At 30.7% G+C, this 17,505-nt stretch overlaps 1 protein-coding gene across 5 annotated transcripts in view; it reads left to right on the top strand.

Moving 5' to 3' along the window:
• Positions 1-17,505, top strand: part of ADGRB3 (adhesion G protein-coupled receptor B3) — a 682,811-nt gene that overhangs the window by 254,197 nt on the left and 411,109 nt on the right. For 4 of the 5 annotated variants that reach the window (XM_074333154.2, XM_074333153.2, XM_074333156.2 and 1 more), the window contains one exon: positions 13,696-13,806. The exons of the other annotated variant lie outside the window; for it this stretch is intronic. In XM_074333154.2, the coding sequence (XP_074189255.1) occupies positions 13,696-13,806 (111 nt within the window). The remainder of the gene's footprint in view (positions 1-13,695; positions 13,807-17,505) is intronic. 5 annotated transcript variants of the gene reach the window in all.

The raw sequence follows: 17,505 nt of genomic DNA, 5'->3' as shown, positions 1-17,505 counted from the left end.
CTGGTCTGCTTTTATTTTTATTTTGCTAAGTATTTATTCATGAACTATGTATCTGGAGCACTGTATGTTTAGTAAAAATAAATTTGAAATTCATAGCTAGGAGCACTTCTCATAAAGGAAATGATTCATTTGTTTTCATACATGCTGAGTTTGCCAGTAAAATATCTAGTGGGCACTGTAGTGTAGGTGGCCTGGAGAAGGGAGGTCAGCCTACGGGAGTGAGAGAGTGATTGTTGTTTCCCTAAAAGCAACACCTAAGTCTGTGGGAATGGGCAGATTTTCTGAGGGAGAGAATGTTGAGGTAGAACCTGAGGGAAAGTCACATTTAGAGGATGAAGAGCCACTAAGACAATGAGGGGACAGAAAAGCAGTCAGGAGGAGGAAGACAAGCCAATAGGCAGGTATGAAAGCCAAGGAAGGTGAGCATTTTAGGAAAAGCTGTGGGATGCAGAACTGTGGGATGGTGTCAAATGCTGAAGGAATCGAGTTGAATGTGATAGTTTCTAAGAGGAGAATGACTTTTAGGAGAGAAGTTTCGTTCGAGGAACAAGGCCTGAAGTCAGATTTCCTGACGTTGTTGGGTGAGTGGGAAGAGAAGAATTAGAGGATACTCTTTTGAAAGGTTTCTACAAGTAGGAAAGAGAATTGGAATTGTTCAAAGAATGATATGGAAAGTAATAGGTTTAGCACTTACCCTTTAATAATCAGAAATCAGGAGCTCAGTTTTCCCAGAGAAAGTTCTTAGTGCATATGTAGGGGACTGAGAAGAAAGCAGAGTACAGCTTGCAGTAACTCAGAACCCCCACAACAGGCACAGAAGAAAACCAAGACAAGGGAAAGTTGGATCAGGGGAAAAACACATTCAGTGTACTCAGCTGAGGTGCTGGTCTTTATATTGAAAGGGAACACAGAGTACCAAATAAGCAGAATGAAAAAGACATATGTCTAGACACCTTCCGGTAAAATTTCAGAACTTCAAGGATAAAAACAAAAATCCAAAATAACAGTTTCTAGAAAGAAAAGCAGATTATCTTATAAGAAGACATCTCAAAGGCAATACTGGATCCCAGGATTGAGTGTAATAGTTACCTTCAAAATTCAGTAAGAAGAAAACTTCTTGATGTTACATTTCTGGGCCTGACCAAGCTAATATTCAATTGTGAGGGCAAAATAAATCAATTTTAGACCCCTTTCTTTATTAAAAGCATATACTTGAGCAAATTTAAAAACAATTCCAAGAAAGAAGATCAACAAATAAATCAATACAACTAATAGTTAAGTCTAAAGTATTGAAGCACAATCTATAAATAGAGCAGTTTGGAAGTAAATCACATATGAGTATCAAGACAGGACAAGTTCTTGTCTTGGTTTGGGAATTAGTACAGATACTGATTCACTAGGGAGATTGATACATTAAAAATAAGCTTAAGTACATGTAATAAAATTAGCATATACCACTTTAATAGTTGAAGTAGGATATCCAAAAGAAATGTAAAAGTGTAAATTCCTATCAATCAAAAAAAGGCAAAAAATATGAAAGGGGAAAAATGAAGAAACAGCAAGAAAACATGCTGAAAAGAGAGCCTAATATAAGATGGAAAAATTAAGTGCAATATTTTAAGAAATATGATAAATGTCATTGGATTTAATTTCCTATTAAAAAGGAAGAGAACCAGATGGGATTTTTGAAATCCAAGTGTATGTGATATATGCTTAAAATAAAATGACACTGAGGGACTGAAAATAAAATATTAAAAAATGTAGCAGACAAATGTGTGAACAAAGCAGGTATACTAGTATTAATATCAGACGAAAGAGGAATATTGAAATATTGTATATTGAAATACTAAAAAGCTCTAATCAGAATAAAAAGGGATGTTGTATGTTTATAAAAGTCAATCAGAACAAAAAACATGTAACATTTTCTCTCTCTACACTACTTGTTATGAAGTATATTAGGATACTTTTGGGAGAGAATGTGACAATATCAGAATTTAAATTGTGCTTTCTCATAGCAAAACCACTTCTAGGAATCTCTCCTTTGGTAGCAAACCTTTGAAGACAGATAGAGGGTGCCAAAAAAATGTATGCATATTTTAAGAAAGGAAAACTATTAAAATTGTAATATTCAATATATACCGATAACAAACAATGACTACAAGTCACGTTTGACTTCTGCAATTATAAGACGTACGCAAAGTGGTTACCATCAGTATCCTGACACTTCTGATTACGGCAAACTACCACTTGAGCAACAGTGACCAAAGAGTCCACTTGTATACATTTTTTTAATACCCCCGATATACAATCTAGATAGATAGATAGATAGATAGATAGATAGATAGATAGATAGAGATAGATATAGATATAGATAGATATATACATATATATGTATATATATACATATAGAGAGAGATAGATATATACATATATATATATATATATATATATATATATATATATATATATATATATATATCTCTTTCTTCTTGAGGTATTTCAAAATAAAAATATTTTGAAAGCTATAATGTAAGAAAATGGAATGAGAAATAAATATTATCTTCTAAGATATATAGAGACTAGACCAGTTTATAGTAAAATCAGTTAAAATTTAAAAGAAAGAAAAGTCTAAAGATGATACAAGAGAAATCAATGAGACCACAATATTTTTAGGACTATGGTTATATGACTTTTGTGTCAACAGTTTAATTTAAATGATTCTCTTAACCAATTTCTGTTGAATGATATGGATGAAATACATACTTAAATTAGTTTTATCTGAAGACTTCTATGAATAAACGGAAGAAATTAAAAGTTATTAATCTGACTAATGTATATATGACTGCTTATTATTAACCTTTATAAAGAGCTGGCTAGTAAATTTAACATTTATGTAAGTTTTTAAAAGCCTTATATAGCAGACTAGGTATAACTAAAATTTTCTCTCACAAAAACAAGTTTGTGTCTGTTCTCTTCACTGCTGTATCTGCAGTGCCTAGAATCCCATCTGGAATGTAATAAAGTGTTCATTTAATGTTCGTTGGATGAATGAAATTTATTCATGTCCAAATGTTTTGGAAAGCATACTGTCTTCTAAACATACTCCTCTCCAATGTGGATGCTGCTTATAGCATAGATGCATACCTTTAAATTAGTATTAGGTAACCTGAGACCTCACATGCAAAGTAAACCTTGGTTTAGTGAGTAGATATGGATTAAAACACATTGAGTTAAGAAAATGTTTCGAACAACCAACAGAACTGTGGTTTACTTAGACTCTAGGATGTATGTGTCTGTGTACAGACACGTTAATCAAGTTTGGTCAGGTCCTCTAGGCCTCTTGGTCTGTTGAGAGATAGACAATGGGTCTACTTCTGACCTGAGAAAATAACGTAACTTTACAGCTTAAAAAGACTTTAGATCATGTTTCCAGAATCCCCTTTGCAGGAAATGGAGAACAGGTCAAGATTAAGGAGTGGTGCTCTGAAATATGAGCTGCATCTGCTGGTTGCTCATTTATTTGTCCACATTCAGCTTTAGCATGAATCACTTAAAATAGTCTTGTCTTTAGGTCTATGAAGCACTGCTTTGAAAAGGCTAATTATTTTTGGTTCTCTCTATAGAATGTCACTTTGGGCTTCAATACTAACAACGATAACTTATGGAAACAAGTTTGAATATATGCTAATTGGTGATAAGGATAATTTATATCTTAGAAAAATCATGAAAATATATTGCATGTGTATTCATTTGTCCCTGAGAAATAAGCTAAAATTTTAAGGGAATGGTTAAAATGTTATTATTTTTATTTTTAGAAATTATTATAAACATTGTATGTATGTCTTAGTAGAATCATTGTCATTAAGAAAGTCAGTTTTGCTCTTCTCTTCCATAAATATATATATATATATATATATATATATATATATATATATATATATATATAACGATACTGCTTTAAGCTAAAAATTCTGGAATAAACTGTAAAAATACAACAGTAGATAAATGGTAAAACATGACTAGAACTATTTAGTTGGTATTTATAGATCCTTTAAAAAATATTTCTTTTTGAACATATTGTATAAATTAAAAGTATAAAAGACAGAATAAATCCGCATCTCTTATCTCCAGATATAAAGAGTAAATCTTGAAGGCCATGTGACTCAATTGAATATAATTTAAGACCAATAAAGATTTATCAGAAATACACACATATCAATGTCTTATGAAAAAAGCGGGACTTCATGGATTACCCACTGTTTATATATTGAATTATTTTGGTCAAGCAACCATTTATCTAATCCTTTAACCTTCAGTTGGGGTATAGAATGTACCAATTATTTTTATGGAATATCTTATTAAATTATTTTGTAGTAAATATCCATACAATGATATTGCTTAAGTTAAATTATTCTGTCCTCTATTGTTGTAATAAATGAAAATGAACTTTGACAAGTTGAAAAGTGCCATACAGGTATGCGCCTTAATTTAAAAATCATAGAGGAATCATTTTTCTTAAAAATTCTAAATGAATACAGGGAATGGGTGCCAAAAAAATGTATACAAGTGGACACTTTGGTCAACTGCTAAAGCAGTGGTTTGCCATAATCAGAAGTATCTGGACGCTGATGGTAACCACTTTGAGCACCTCTTGTAATTGCAGAAGTCAAATGTGATTTGTATTCTTTTATTATTGGTATATATTGAGTATTACAATTTTAATACAGTTTTCCTTTTTTAAAAGGAGTATACATTTTGTTGGCACCCTCTGTACATAATATATCCTATAATACAGTATATATACAAAGGTAACATCAATCAAAAATACCAAATAAAGAAGTGTCATTTTTTTTAAGCATAGACTTCCTTATAAAACTCTTTTCCTATAAACTATTGGGACACTAAATTGCTCTAGACCCCAAGAGTTTGGACCCTATAGTCCAAAGATGAAGTCAATCTGCAGTAAGGTGGAATTGGCCAGAGTTCTTTGTGTGGTCTGATTGTTTATCTAACAAAGGTACTCACATCCAACTGCTTACCCAAGTGTATGTGGACAATTGCAATAGCCTCCTAGAAGTGTATGTATGCTGCCTCTAATTTTGTTTCCCTACAGTCTACTATCCGTTCTTCAATTAATCTATCTAAATTTCAAACCAAGCCATGATACCCCCACTCATTCCTCCTAAAAATTCGTCAAAGGATTCACAGCTAATCAAAGATACATTCTAGGGTTCTTAGTGAGGCATGAGAGTCTCTCTGTGCACCTGATCCCCCCAGTCCCAATCTCTTCAGGAACATCTCTTGCTCTGCCTCTTCATACTTTATATTCCATTAATTAGCAACTGTGCTTCACCAACCCTGACCATCTGCTGTTTCAAATTTCCATATCCTCCAAACACACATTTCTTAAGTTCTGAGATCACTATTGCAGCCTATCATTTTTCCTTCATAAGAACTTGGCTTTCCATCACTAGGTGACTCATTTATTTTTGTCCTTCCAGGGAAGCCTGAAAGTCTGTTGTCATTTCCAGAGTAGTGTTTCCCTCCATTTGGAAATCCCTGCAAAGTCTATTCTGTACACAGAGATCACTCTGCATGTCAGAAATCTTGGCAGGAAAGCAATCAAGCCCTGTTCCTGTTAGGAAAATATAGGAATACTTCATCCAGGAACAATTCAGTTTACTTTCTTATATTTCAGATTTCGTAAGATTTTATTTGGCCACTTGAGCAAAATATTATTCAAATCTTATAGTGTAAAAGTTTTAGTCTTCTGCAAAACTTGTTAGAGCTCACAATAAAGCATCTTATTTTACCACTCATGTGCTTATGTGCTAAATTAAATTCTGATACAGGTCAACAAGAAAAGACATTCAATTACTAGGTTACCATGGGAAGTAGAATTGCATTTATTACTTATGTGTTTCTACATTTACTTCCCTCATCACTAACAAATAATATATTTTTCAAATAAACCATTACTGATAGTTTATAAAAACTCAATAGTTCTCTCAAAAGATATGCCATAAATACAAGTGGATAATATATAAGAAATATTAACAAATAATTCCTACATGATTACATGCATTGATGATTTCTTACATAGAACAATACATCCAATTTACTAAAATTTCTCTGAAGATAGAAAATAAGCATAAAAATGATGATTTAAGCATTTATACCCCAAATTTCCTGGAATCATTCCAGATAAGATGTTTTATTACATAATTTTCTAACACATGTTTAAGGAGATCTTTTTAAAAATCCATCATTGTATGTAAATATTTCAAAATTCCTATTTGGAATAAAGAGAAATTAAAATATAGCATCATTGTCTAAGAGTATATACACGAAATATATTTAATAATCACTTCTACAAAATATTTTGTATTCCATAATTTAACAACTTAATTGAAAATTCCTGAACATTTAAAATTTTTCTATAAACATACTAACATTATGCCCTTTGACTATTCTATGTTTTGTTCATTTTTTGAATTGGCCTAAAATTACCTATCTACTTGACAGAGTTATGGCCAACTATCAAATAAAATAATTTCTGTGGGATTGTTTTGAAAGGTAAGATTCTGTTTTGTTATTGTAAGAAATAGCATCTTGGTCCTTATAACCAAGTGTATTTCATGTGTACTTTAGAGAGTTTAGTTTCAAGCCTAGGAATAGGGGCATGATTAAAATGAAATTATAAATATTTTTTACCATAAGATGTATCAATCTATTCAATATTAAGAAAATATTAAGATTTCAGTATTATGAAAAGTAAATAAGGCTGCATGTAATTTTGAACGAATCTTTTTTTAAAATTAAAGTTTATTGGGGTGACAATTGTTAGTAAAGCTACATAGATTTCAGGTGTAATTCTGTATCACATCATCTATAAATCCCATTGTGTGTTCACCACCCAGAGTCAGTTCTCCTTCCATCACCATATATTTGATCCCCTTTACTCTCATCTACCACCCCCCTACCCCCTTACTCTCTGATAATCACTAAACTATTGTCTGTGTCTATGAGTTTTTGTTTCTTATTTGTTTGCCTTGTGTTCTTTTGATGTTTTTGGTTTATATACCACATATCAGTGAAATCATATAGTTCTCTGCTTTTTCTGTCTGACTTATTTCGCTTAGCATTATAATCTCAAGATCTATCCATGTTGTCACAAATGGTCCTGTTTCATTTTCTCTTACCACCAAATAGTATTCCATTGTACCACAACTTATTTATCCATTCATCTATCGAAGGACATTTTGGTTGTTTCCATGTCTTGGCCACCGTCAATAAAGCTGCAATGAGCACCGGAGCACACTTGTCTTTATGGATAAATGTTTTCAGATTTTTGGGGTAGATACCCAGGAGAGAGATTGCTGGGTCATATGGTAATTCTATTCGTAATTTTTTGAGGAATCTCCACACTGCTTTCCATTTCGGCTGCACCAATCTGCATTCCCACCAACAGTGTATGAGGGTTCCTTTTTCTCCACAACCTCTCCAATATTTGTTACTATTTGTCTTGTTGATGATAGCCATTCTAACTGGGGTGAGGTGATGTCTCCTTGTGGTTTTTGTTTGCATTTCTCTGATGATTAGTGATGTTGAGCATTTTTTCATATGTCTATTTGCCATTTGTATGTCCTCTTTGGAGAAATGTCTCTTCAGGTCCTCTGCCCATTTTTCAATTGGGTTGTTTGTTTTTTCGTTGTTGAGTTGTATGAGTTCCTTGTATATTTTGGATATTAGCCCCTTATCGGAGGCACTATTTGCAAAAAATCTTCTCCCATTCAGTGGGTTGCCTCTTTATTTTGTCGATGGTTTCTTTTGCTGTGCAGAGCTTTTAAGTTTCATATAGTCCCATTCATTTATTTTATCTTTTACTTCCCTTGTCTTTGAGCTCAAATTTATAAAATGCTCTTTGAACCCAAGGTCCATAAGTTTAGTACCTGTTTTCTTCTATGCAGTTTATTGTTTGAGGTCTTATGCTTAAGTCTTTGATCCATTTTGTATTAGTTTTGGTACATGGTGACAGCAGTCCACTTTCATTGTTTTGCCTGTGGCTTTCCAATTCTGCCAGCACCATTATTGAAGAGGCTGTCTTTTCTCCATTGTAATATAATTCTAATATATCTTAATATTTTAATATATCTTAATATGTCTTTATTTTATTTTAAATATCTCTTCATATTAATTTTTAATTCTCAAAATTTATTTAAGTATTTCCTATTATTTCTCAACTTTTTTATAAAACTGTTATTCTTGAGTTCTTTGGAAGTTGTCTTTTACCTGCTTGTCTACTCCTGTTTGGTTCTTCGGGAAAATAAAATTAATAAATTTGTAATCAACAGTAAAATGTACTTTTTAACCAATGTCCTTCAGAATTTCAACTAATGATGTCTAATTTTAAATTCTGTGTTTCTAATAGTTCATGCCAGTTTTAAAAATGTCTTTGATAACACAACCTCCCATCTTATCCCCTATAAGTAAGCTCTATCTTTTGATATAGCACCTGGCTATATAAGCACTCAACAAATAATCGTTGAATGAAAGAACACAATTTTTAAGTCTGATCACATTTCAAAAAATATATATTTTTAAATCTCAGAGAATAGAAAAATATCAATGACTGATGATCTGGGCTTCTCTTCAGTATTTAAATATCCCCCAGCTATATTGTGCACACACAAAAAAATTGCGTGCAAAATAATTGTGCCAACTCTATTTCCAATATGGATACAAATAAATGAACAAATTCAATAACTTATACTCCTGACTAAATATGAACCTAGAATGTATTAAATATAATAATCTTATTTCAGAAAATATTTGGTTGCTTCTTAACAGAATTTGTTTACATCACCATAATTCAGCCAACGAAAGAATATTTCTGCCAGCAAGTTATGCATTTAATACTCTTACTTGTTATGGTATGACAAATGGAATGTCACTTCACATGTCCAGTTGCATGGTTTAAAAACTGTATTTTCTCTTGGAAGACATATTATCAAGTCATTGTGAAGGGTAATATATTATTTAGGAAATTATTAATAATATAAAAATGGCTCTTAAGTGTGGTTTAATATTTTGATTAAAATATATAAATTTTCATATTCTAGAATGTCAGACCATGTTTACTGAATTTCCTTGGGCTACGACCTTTTGAGTATCAGAGACTATTTGTTTTTTATCTTTCTAACTTTAATACCTCACACATTAAGTAATTAATAAATGTTTGTTAATAGAATTAAGCTTTGTTTTAGGACATTAAACTTTGTTTTAGGGTGGTGAGAATGAAGTTCTAAGTAAGGTACTATTTCAATAATAACCTGAATATATTTATGGATGATAAATCTTGTTGTCAGAAAAATGTTTAGCATCATAATCATATGTAAATTGCTTTCAAGACTTCACTAAGACTTTTATTCTTTTCCCCATCAAACTGTTCAAGTAAGTTAAAGAAATGGTTCTAGATATCTAGAAACTTGCATTCTGAAAAAGTAATTCTTAACATGAAATTTATTTATATAATAAATAAATGTTGAACCTTAGTTATGTGCAAAGCAGGAAGTGATTTCAAAACCCCTAAATCATACTTCCTTCTCATCAATGTTTATAATCTAGTGGGAGGAATAATACAATCCAATAGTTAAAATAAAAGTCCATTATTGATATAAAGCTAAATAGAAGTTAAGGAAGGCAGAAGATGATTAAGATTGGTTGATTAGGAAATAGTTAATGAATGTGGTCTATTTGGAGTTGAACTTGGAAAGGCGATTTATTGTAGGCATGGCTAGAAGAGCTGGTGTTTTAGGTGAAGAAAAATGAGAGAAAGGATGCAGTGGCTTCACTATTTCCATGAAAAATTGTAGTGCACTTTGGCCATAGAATGAAAATAAGACATAACCTTGAGAATTTGTTGAGAAGCAATAATAGCCTAGTCTACGATGATTCTGCAGAAATGCAAAGGAAAGTTAGCTAACAATGCGAAGTTATTATTTACATTGCAAGATAGATTGAAGTCACAATTGATATAAACTAATCTGATGTTCTGGTTGTCTGTACATTAAAAAATAAATACAAGGTAAAATAACAAATGGATACGTTTTTTAACTCTTTGATGACTTCAATTTCACATTATTTTAACTCTTGATTTCCAGACAAAAACTCATAACTGATAATTGACTATCAAGTGTCAGTTTTCAGGTCTGTTTGCTTCTTAATGATCTACTTATATATTCCTGGATTGGGGAAGAAAAGATATAAAACTATACTCAAAGCAATACATTTTCAAAACCTTTCTTTCATGTAGTTTTACTTGTATCCTACTTCCAGAGACTACTGCTTTTTATCAAGAAGCACAGTGAAAGAGGCTATGAAAAAATCTACCTGAACATGGATGTCAGGTCCAATCATTTGAGTTTTATACATGATGACAGTTATTTAACCACCACTTAACTGATATCATCAACATAAAGATATAGGCAATAACCCTGTACTTCCATAAGCCATGTATCATATGTACATACACAATATTATGCTGTACATTATTTCATTTGATTTCATAACCTGCTATTCATTGCTTTCATAAAAGCAGATCATCTTTTATTTGGCTATGCCATTTTTCTTGTGTAACTAATGTAGTATATTATCTTTGCCAACTCAGAATCATTTGAATATGAAACAACAATCCATGATGAACGTATACTAAAGGTTTATCTCAACCCACATTCACCACATAAGAGAATAACAAAAATAATAGCTTGTGGTTTTTTTTGTGGTTTTTTTTTTGAAGGTTTGGATGATCTAATTGGCATTTATTTTCATTAGAGGTGAAAAATATAATATCATCTTGAAAGAGAACACAAATATTTTTATAATATCCCATTGAGAGATATGGGTGGAACCATAATATCTATTGTTAAATCTTACCATTAATAACAACCCTAAAACAAACTTTTTCTTTTTTTTGAACACTTGGCACATAAACATTGCCAAAAGTCTCACTTGGCTTGATAATGGTTTATATGAGTCACTTACAAATTCAGATTGTTTTAGGTCTGAAACAATAGGTCTGGAACATTCAGAAAATACCACCATAGTGTTGTTTTTCCATTTGAGAAAAAGAAATAAGTTGTTAACATGGTTTCTATCTTAATGGAGAATTTAGTTATATCAAGGGCTTATATTAGTTCTCACTTTTTTCAAAGTACTTTTTTAGGTAAATTATATTGACAGCAATAATCAAAAAATTAATTTTAAAGTTTGATTATATAAAAAAATATGTGAACAAGTCCACAGATGATTGAAGAAGTTCTTCTTAAATCTGTGACCCCATGATAAGGTATCAGTACTAATTCTCATAAAACAGATAATCCATGATAAGTAGAAGTGACTACAGTGAAGACTATTGAAATTCAATTTGTATTATAGATGTTTGAGAGATTTAAATCACATTCCAGCTAATAACATGAAGTAGTTCACTCAAACACTAATGCCTGTTTTAAAAAATAAGTTCTTCACTTGTGTTTAAATTTCAGAAATCATTAAAAATTGAATATGACACTTTAAATTATCTCAGCAGTGTCCACCAATAGACTCAGACCACTAAATTTCAGGATCGTAGCCCATATACAAATAAACTATTTTTTCCTTAGAAAACAGATTGCAGACTATTATGCTGCCACTGAGCTGAAGAATTGTCTTCTACTAGAAGAAGTAATGAAGTTAATTACTAAGTAGTTAAGAAGTTATGGACATAAAATAATTTATTTTAGTACATTTTACCTTCCCAGTGTCCAAACTACCTTAGTATGAGCATCAGATCCCAAACTTATGTACGTAAACATACACTTTTACTTAAATGCCCTAAGTGATAGACACACACATACACACACAACACAACACATGTCCACAATTTAAATGATAAATTCTAGAGGACATGAGGTAAAGCATACTGTTAATAAAGATTACTACTAAACTTCTTTTGCTATTTCAGATCCAGAAAAAAAAAAACTTAATTGTATATTATATTTCAAAATATTGGATAGTGCATGAGTCTAGATATAAACATTTTAAGGGTAAATTTTCAAAATTATTAAATGATATGTGGTTAGATACTTCTTATTAGCGTAATGAAACATGGTAGAGGTAGCACAGCCTGTATATATAAATGAATAGAATGAAAGGGTGTTGGCAGTATTGGGAAATAGTGATGGATTTTACAAGATTAAAACCAACTGGCATTTTATGAAAGTTTTCATTTTCTGCCTGGATTTTATCTAAACTAAACAAAATAAAAACAAACATACATTTAGATTTCTCAAATTTCTTATGATATGTTCCCTTGGGAAGAATATCTGGAAAGAATATCTGACAAATCAGTCTGTCAGGTATCATACTTTAATATCTATGTGGGGGTTTGCCAGAATGGACAAAAATGAGTGCTAGTCTTTTCTCCTTGAAGAAAAGACAAGAGTTGGTAGAATTAGTGCTTGCAAAATACACTACTTAATTGTAAAAATAAGTTGTAATATTTTAACAGAAAGTTACTTAAAGATTGATAGAAAAGGAAAAACATTAAGCGAGTGAAATTATCCATTTCTGAATTTTGACATTAGTAGTTTTGGCAATTTATCTGCACATCATTAGAACATCTTTTACCCAATCATCTTTGTCGTGTATTAAAGACCTGGTCTTAAGGGCTTAACAATTTTCTTGATGTGACAGAAAGCACAATGATTTCCTGTCCCTCAGAAAGTCTCTTCACCTACGTACCTACCTACAATCCTATGAGCCAGAACTAATAACTTTTCCATACATTAGGCCTTGGTTTTATTAAAATTATTTTATAGTCAAACTGCAATAAGTATGGAACCCTTGCAGAATTCTAAGCATATTAATTTTCAAAAGTATATTACATGGAATCTAGTCTTTTGTTCAACTTATTTTTGCTCTCCCCCATTTGCCTCTGTGTTAGGCCCAGATTTTTTCACCTTTTCTAAGAGGTATACCTTTAAAGGACTAAATGACAGAAACCTGGAGTCATTCCCATTTTTCAACATAACTTTTAAAAGAGAACACACTCTTACATGAGGTTAGAAAAGAGATGTGGAATTATTTGGGGACAAGGCAGGAGAGAATGAGGATTATTTCAACCACTATTTTCTATGGGCTTTTGAGGACACCAAGTGCAACCTCATCTTTGGAAAAATAGTCCATTAAGTGAATGTTTGCCTCCGGAAAGCTAGTTTACAGGATTACTCATTCTTCAAAAAAAGTGCTGAAAGCTTGTGAGAGTGATTACTATTCAGCAAAGCAGCAGCTGTTACGCAGTCAGGATTCTATCTCTGAAAAACAACAGTTAACACTGTGGTTGTATTTTTTCTAATGCATTGCTTCAAAACATTATCAGAAAAAAGTACACTATTTCTGTTAATTACGCTGACTTAAAACCTGATGTGTCATTTCATTGACTGTTATTATTGTTTCTTGAAAACTTGTTCTTGTTTATATATTTTTTTTTTAATTTGAGTTTAGAAATATTCCAAGCAGATCAGCCTAGCAAGTGTAGAATTGTGAATTTAATCAGTAACTTCTAGGTATGTGTAGGAACATATTGCATGAGACAGTAATGTAATTTGTGACAAATGTCTACACACAAGCTTTCATATACCTTTATTCTGTCTTTAGAATTTGGAATGATGGGAGATCATACAATTAAAAGTCAGCGACCTCGATCTGTTCATGAAAAAAGTGTCCCTCAGGAACAAGCTGATGCTGCTAAATTTATGGCACAAACTGGTAATACGTTAGTTACATTTTTCTATTTATTGTTGTTAATTTAATGAAACCACTGCATGTTTTCATAATCTTTTGCTGCACATTTGTCAGTTTTTGGAGCTGATATTTTTTTTGAACCATTTTTTTGTCACCAGTTAAAGTCCATAAATGAAGTAGCTGTGAATTGAAAAGTGCACAGAAAATGTGTAAGATTTATTTCGCTTTCATTATGGGACATTTAGGATTTACATATTATTATTTAATTATGTTGATTAACTACTTAAACTGTATCATTAAACTTTTGAGAACGTCAACAAAGTTATTTATTTCATCAATAATCATTATTGGACATTTTAGAATTAGAATTTTAAATAGTACTTTGGATGATTTAATTTAACAGTATTTAATATGTTGAATATTTTTTCAAAAGTCATATATCACATAAATATTGATTGTTAAAATGTATAGAAATGTTAGAAACAATATTTTCAGAATTTAATATTTTTGATTTGTAAAGACGATTTTGTTATATAAGCTAAATAATAAAAAGGTGACAGTCTTTTTTAGTAAGCTGTAATACATACCAAATAATTAAATATCAACAAAAATAACTTTCTAGTTTATAAATTTTTTAATCCTAAATTAATTATTTAAAAAATCCCTCCCTCCAATACAAATAAATACATTCATATTTTGGCTCATCATGATAAATGATAAATAGGCTATAATTTCATCATGATGTATTACGTGTGGTAAATTCTTAGATGAAAAGATGTTTAAGTTTTGTTGTGAACATTTTCAGCTGTCACTTTTATTTTAGAAACTTGGAAATTAACAGTTTTATGTTTTTATGAAGTTTTATGCATTTCAATCTAAATGATCTGTTTTACCACTAATACAGAAATTTTTAGTACATGACCAGTCTTTTGACGAGACATTCAGAATGATTTTGATGAAATTCCCTTGAAGAATGAATATTTCCTTTAGTCCATATGTTCTAGGATAATATTTGTTCAGAAAAATATATTTGAATCTGCAACTAAAAATGCAAATTCTTAGTGAATTGTACTGTTGGTAATGGGTGAGTAGTAGATTTTAATGCATTAGTTGCAAGTAGGACAAATAATTCTCATAACAGGAAGGATGTTTAGAATAAATTCTACAATAAGGACATCTGTTTTAGCATCTTTATGTATATGCTACAGCCAAATCCAGAAATGAAGAAAACTTGTCTATCTGGATTTTGGTGCAGACATTGGTTTACTGACATGCCTTCAAATTGGGGTCACTTAGGAGTGAAATAGTAAACCATAGTTTTGAATTTCCAATATTGTGGTAAAAATAGTTTATGCTTAATATTATGTAAACTTGCATCTTACATAAATTCACTTTTTGGATTTGCCTCTGATATATACCAAGAAAATTTAGTTTTCATGAAAATACTATTTGCATATTCAAATCACAAAGAATATTATGTTATCTAGGAGAGAAATTGCTAATTTCTGTTTTCATTTATTCATTCTTTTCCAGGCATTGTTTTGTATCTAATATATAATAATACATCATTTGGTAAAAATCGATGAAAAACTTATTAAGTAGATCTATGAGGAGCTTTAAATTCATTTCCCCATATTGCAACCATCACTCAGGAAAAGCAATGAACTTCAAAATTACAGTTTGAAGATATTTAATGGATGCTCAAATTGATGAATAATAAATATTTATTATATAATTTTAAACCAAGGATAGTATAGGCAAATATAAATTCATGTCTAATACTTGTTTGAAATTTAAATTACTATGCTACTGATAAAAGACTGGAAAACTGCACTACTTTAAATCGTTTTTTAAGTACATAAAAAACTTTTGACACTAGGTAATTATAAAGATAAAAAGAAAGTTGTTTTTTTACCTTAAATATTTTCTGAGAGTCTACATTCTGTGGGTGTTAAGTTAGTTATTCTGAATAAATACAGCTAAGTGTCACACAAAATTTTACAAAAATTAAGTTTTATTTATAAAACTTTTCTATTTGTCTTCCAAACCAAGAAATGGTTGTTATATAAAAACAATGATAACATTGATAACATTCATTTGAGAACAAATAATAATGCAATAGAGGTAAAATTAAATAATAAAAGGTATTATAATGTTGTTTTTGTATTAGTCTTAAGGAAAAACAAAACAAAAGCAATCAAAATTTATAATTTAAGAGTTACTTCTCAAAATGAGTAACCTGGCTTCTCAATCAATAAACCATGTATTTAAAAAACAAAGTTTCTATAGTTTATAAAATGACTGGAAACATTTTTTTTTGTTTTGTTTTTTAAGAGTAACATTTGGTAAAGTAGCATTACTTTATCAAAATAACTTCATCATTTTGGTCAGTCCGTTAATTGATACAAGCTAGTTTGAACAAAAATGGACAATGCTCCAAAAGCCTAGTACACAACTTGTATTTATGGTCAAGGGAAATAAAATGAAGTGATAAGATACAGATATTTAATAAAAATATAAATGCCAATAAGATGGCTTCAGACAAACTTATTTAGAAAAATCATCTTTTATTCCAGTAGGGAAAAAACCCTACTTTAGTAATATAGACTACGTTTCTAAAACAAAAAATACAAAAGTGTGTTTCTAATTTCATGATCTTAACATACTAGCAAAATCTTATATTAATGTTTTGTTCATAATTTAAAATGTCCTGTCATACATTATCTCATTTAATCTTCACAAGTATATTTTGAGGTAGAGGTATTACTCATTTTATTGAGCAGTTCAGAGAAGTAGACTGACTTTCTCAGTCACTAAGCTAATATTCAGTAGCTTTCCATCAAACACAGGTCTTCTGACTTTCATTGCAGTGCTTTTCCAGTTTCTTTTCATCTTTTGTGTCAGGTAAAGAGCCTCAATAGTGCCTTAGATACAGAGGCCTTCTACACAATGTTTAATATGTATTCTCAGTTGCAAGTTAAGGAACCAGATTAGTTTTTGCTACCTCCAAAGACACATACACTAAAAAAAACGGAATACTTTGTATTATACTTTACTATTTTAATGTTAGTGAGTTTAAAAAAAAAATACCTTTCTTATAAAATATATTAGCTACTTCTCACAATGACTCACTGTGCTTGACTAGTCTTCACACCTTTTGGAATGAGGAAGTGACAGCATGGAAATCATAATTATTCAGTGGAAATGTCATTTGAAACTATAGCAGATGAAATATAGCAAGGTCACTTGTGTAGTAGGTAGGCCAGTATTTGAAGGGCAAAATTTGATTCATAATTTGAAAGCCGACATTTTGTTCATCTATTTATTTTGTTTTTGATCAACAAAATTTACCATCAGTTTCAGGGAGTGAAGAAGGCCAATTCTGAGCACCAAGCAATCTCTCATGATCCAGGCATCACTACTTAGCCTGTTCAAAATCATTATAGTAACATATATTCAGAAGCAACCCAAATTTTTACATTTTTGTACAGAATACATTTAAAATTAGATCTTGATGATGATTCATTGCTTAGTTTAATTAAACTTTTTTTCTGCCATTTTAACAATGCAAAGGCAAGAGAAGGACTGCTTTTGTGGAAAAATGTAACTTTTTATTCATAATCAATATATTTTACTTACTATAGAATTTTATTTACTATAGAATTCACATTGTTCAAGATTTTCTGGCTTTTAATTAATAACATGCAACCATAATAGTTCTAC

Source organism: Rhinolophus sinicus, chromosome 2, assembly GCF_057876585.1.
Source record: "Rhinolophus sinicus isolate RSI-liver-muscle chromosome 2, RSI-T2T, whole genome shotgun sequence".
Classification (NCBI taxonomy): Eukaryota; Metazoa; Chordata; class Mammalia; order Chiroptera; family Rhinolophidae; genus Rhinolophus; species Rhinolophus sinicus.
This window is presented reverse-complemented; position numbering and strand designations above follow the sequence as displayed.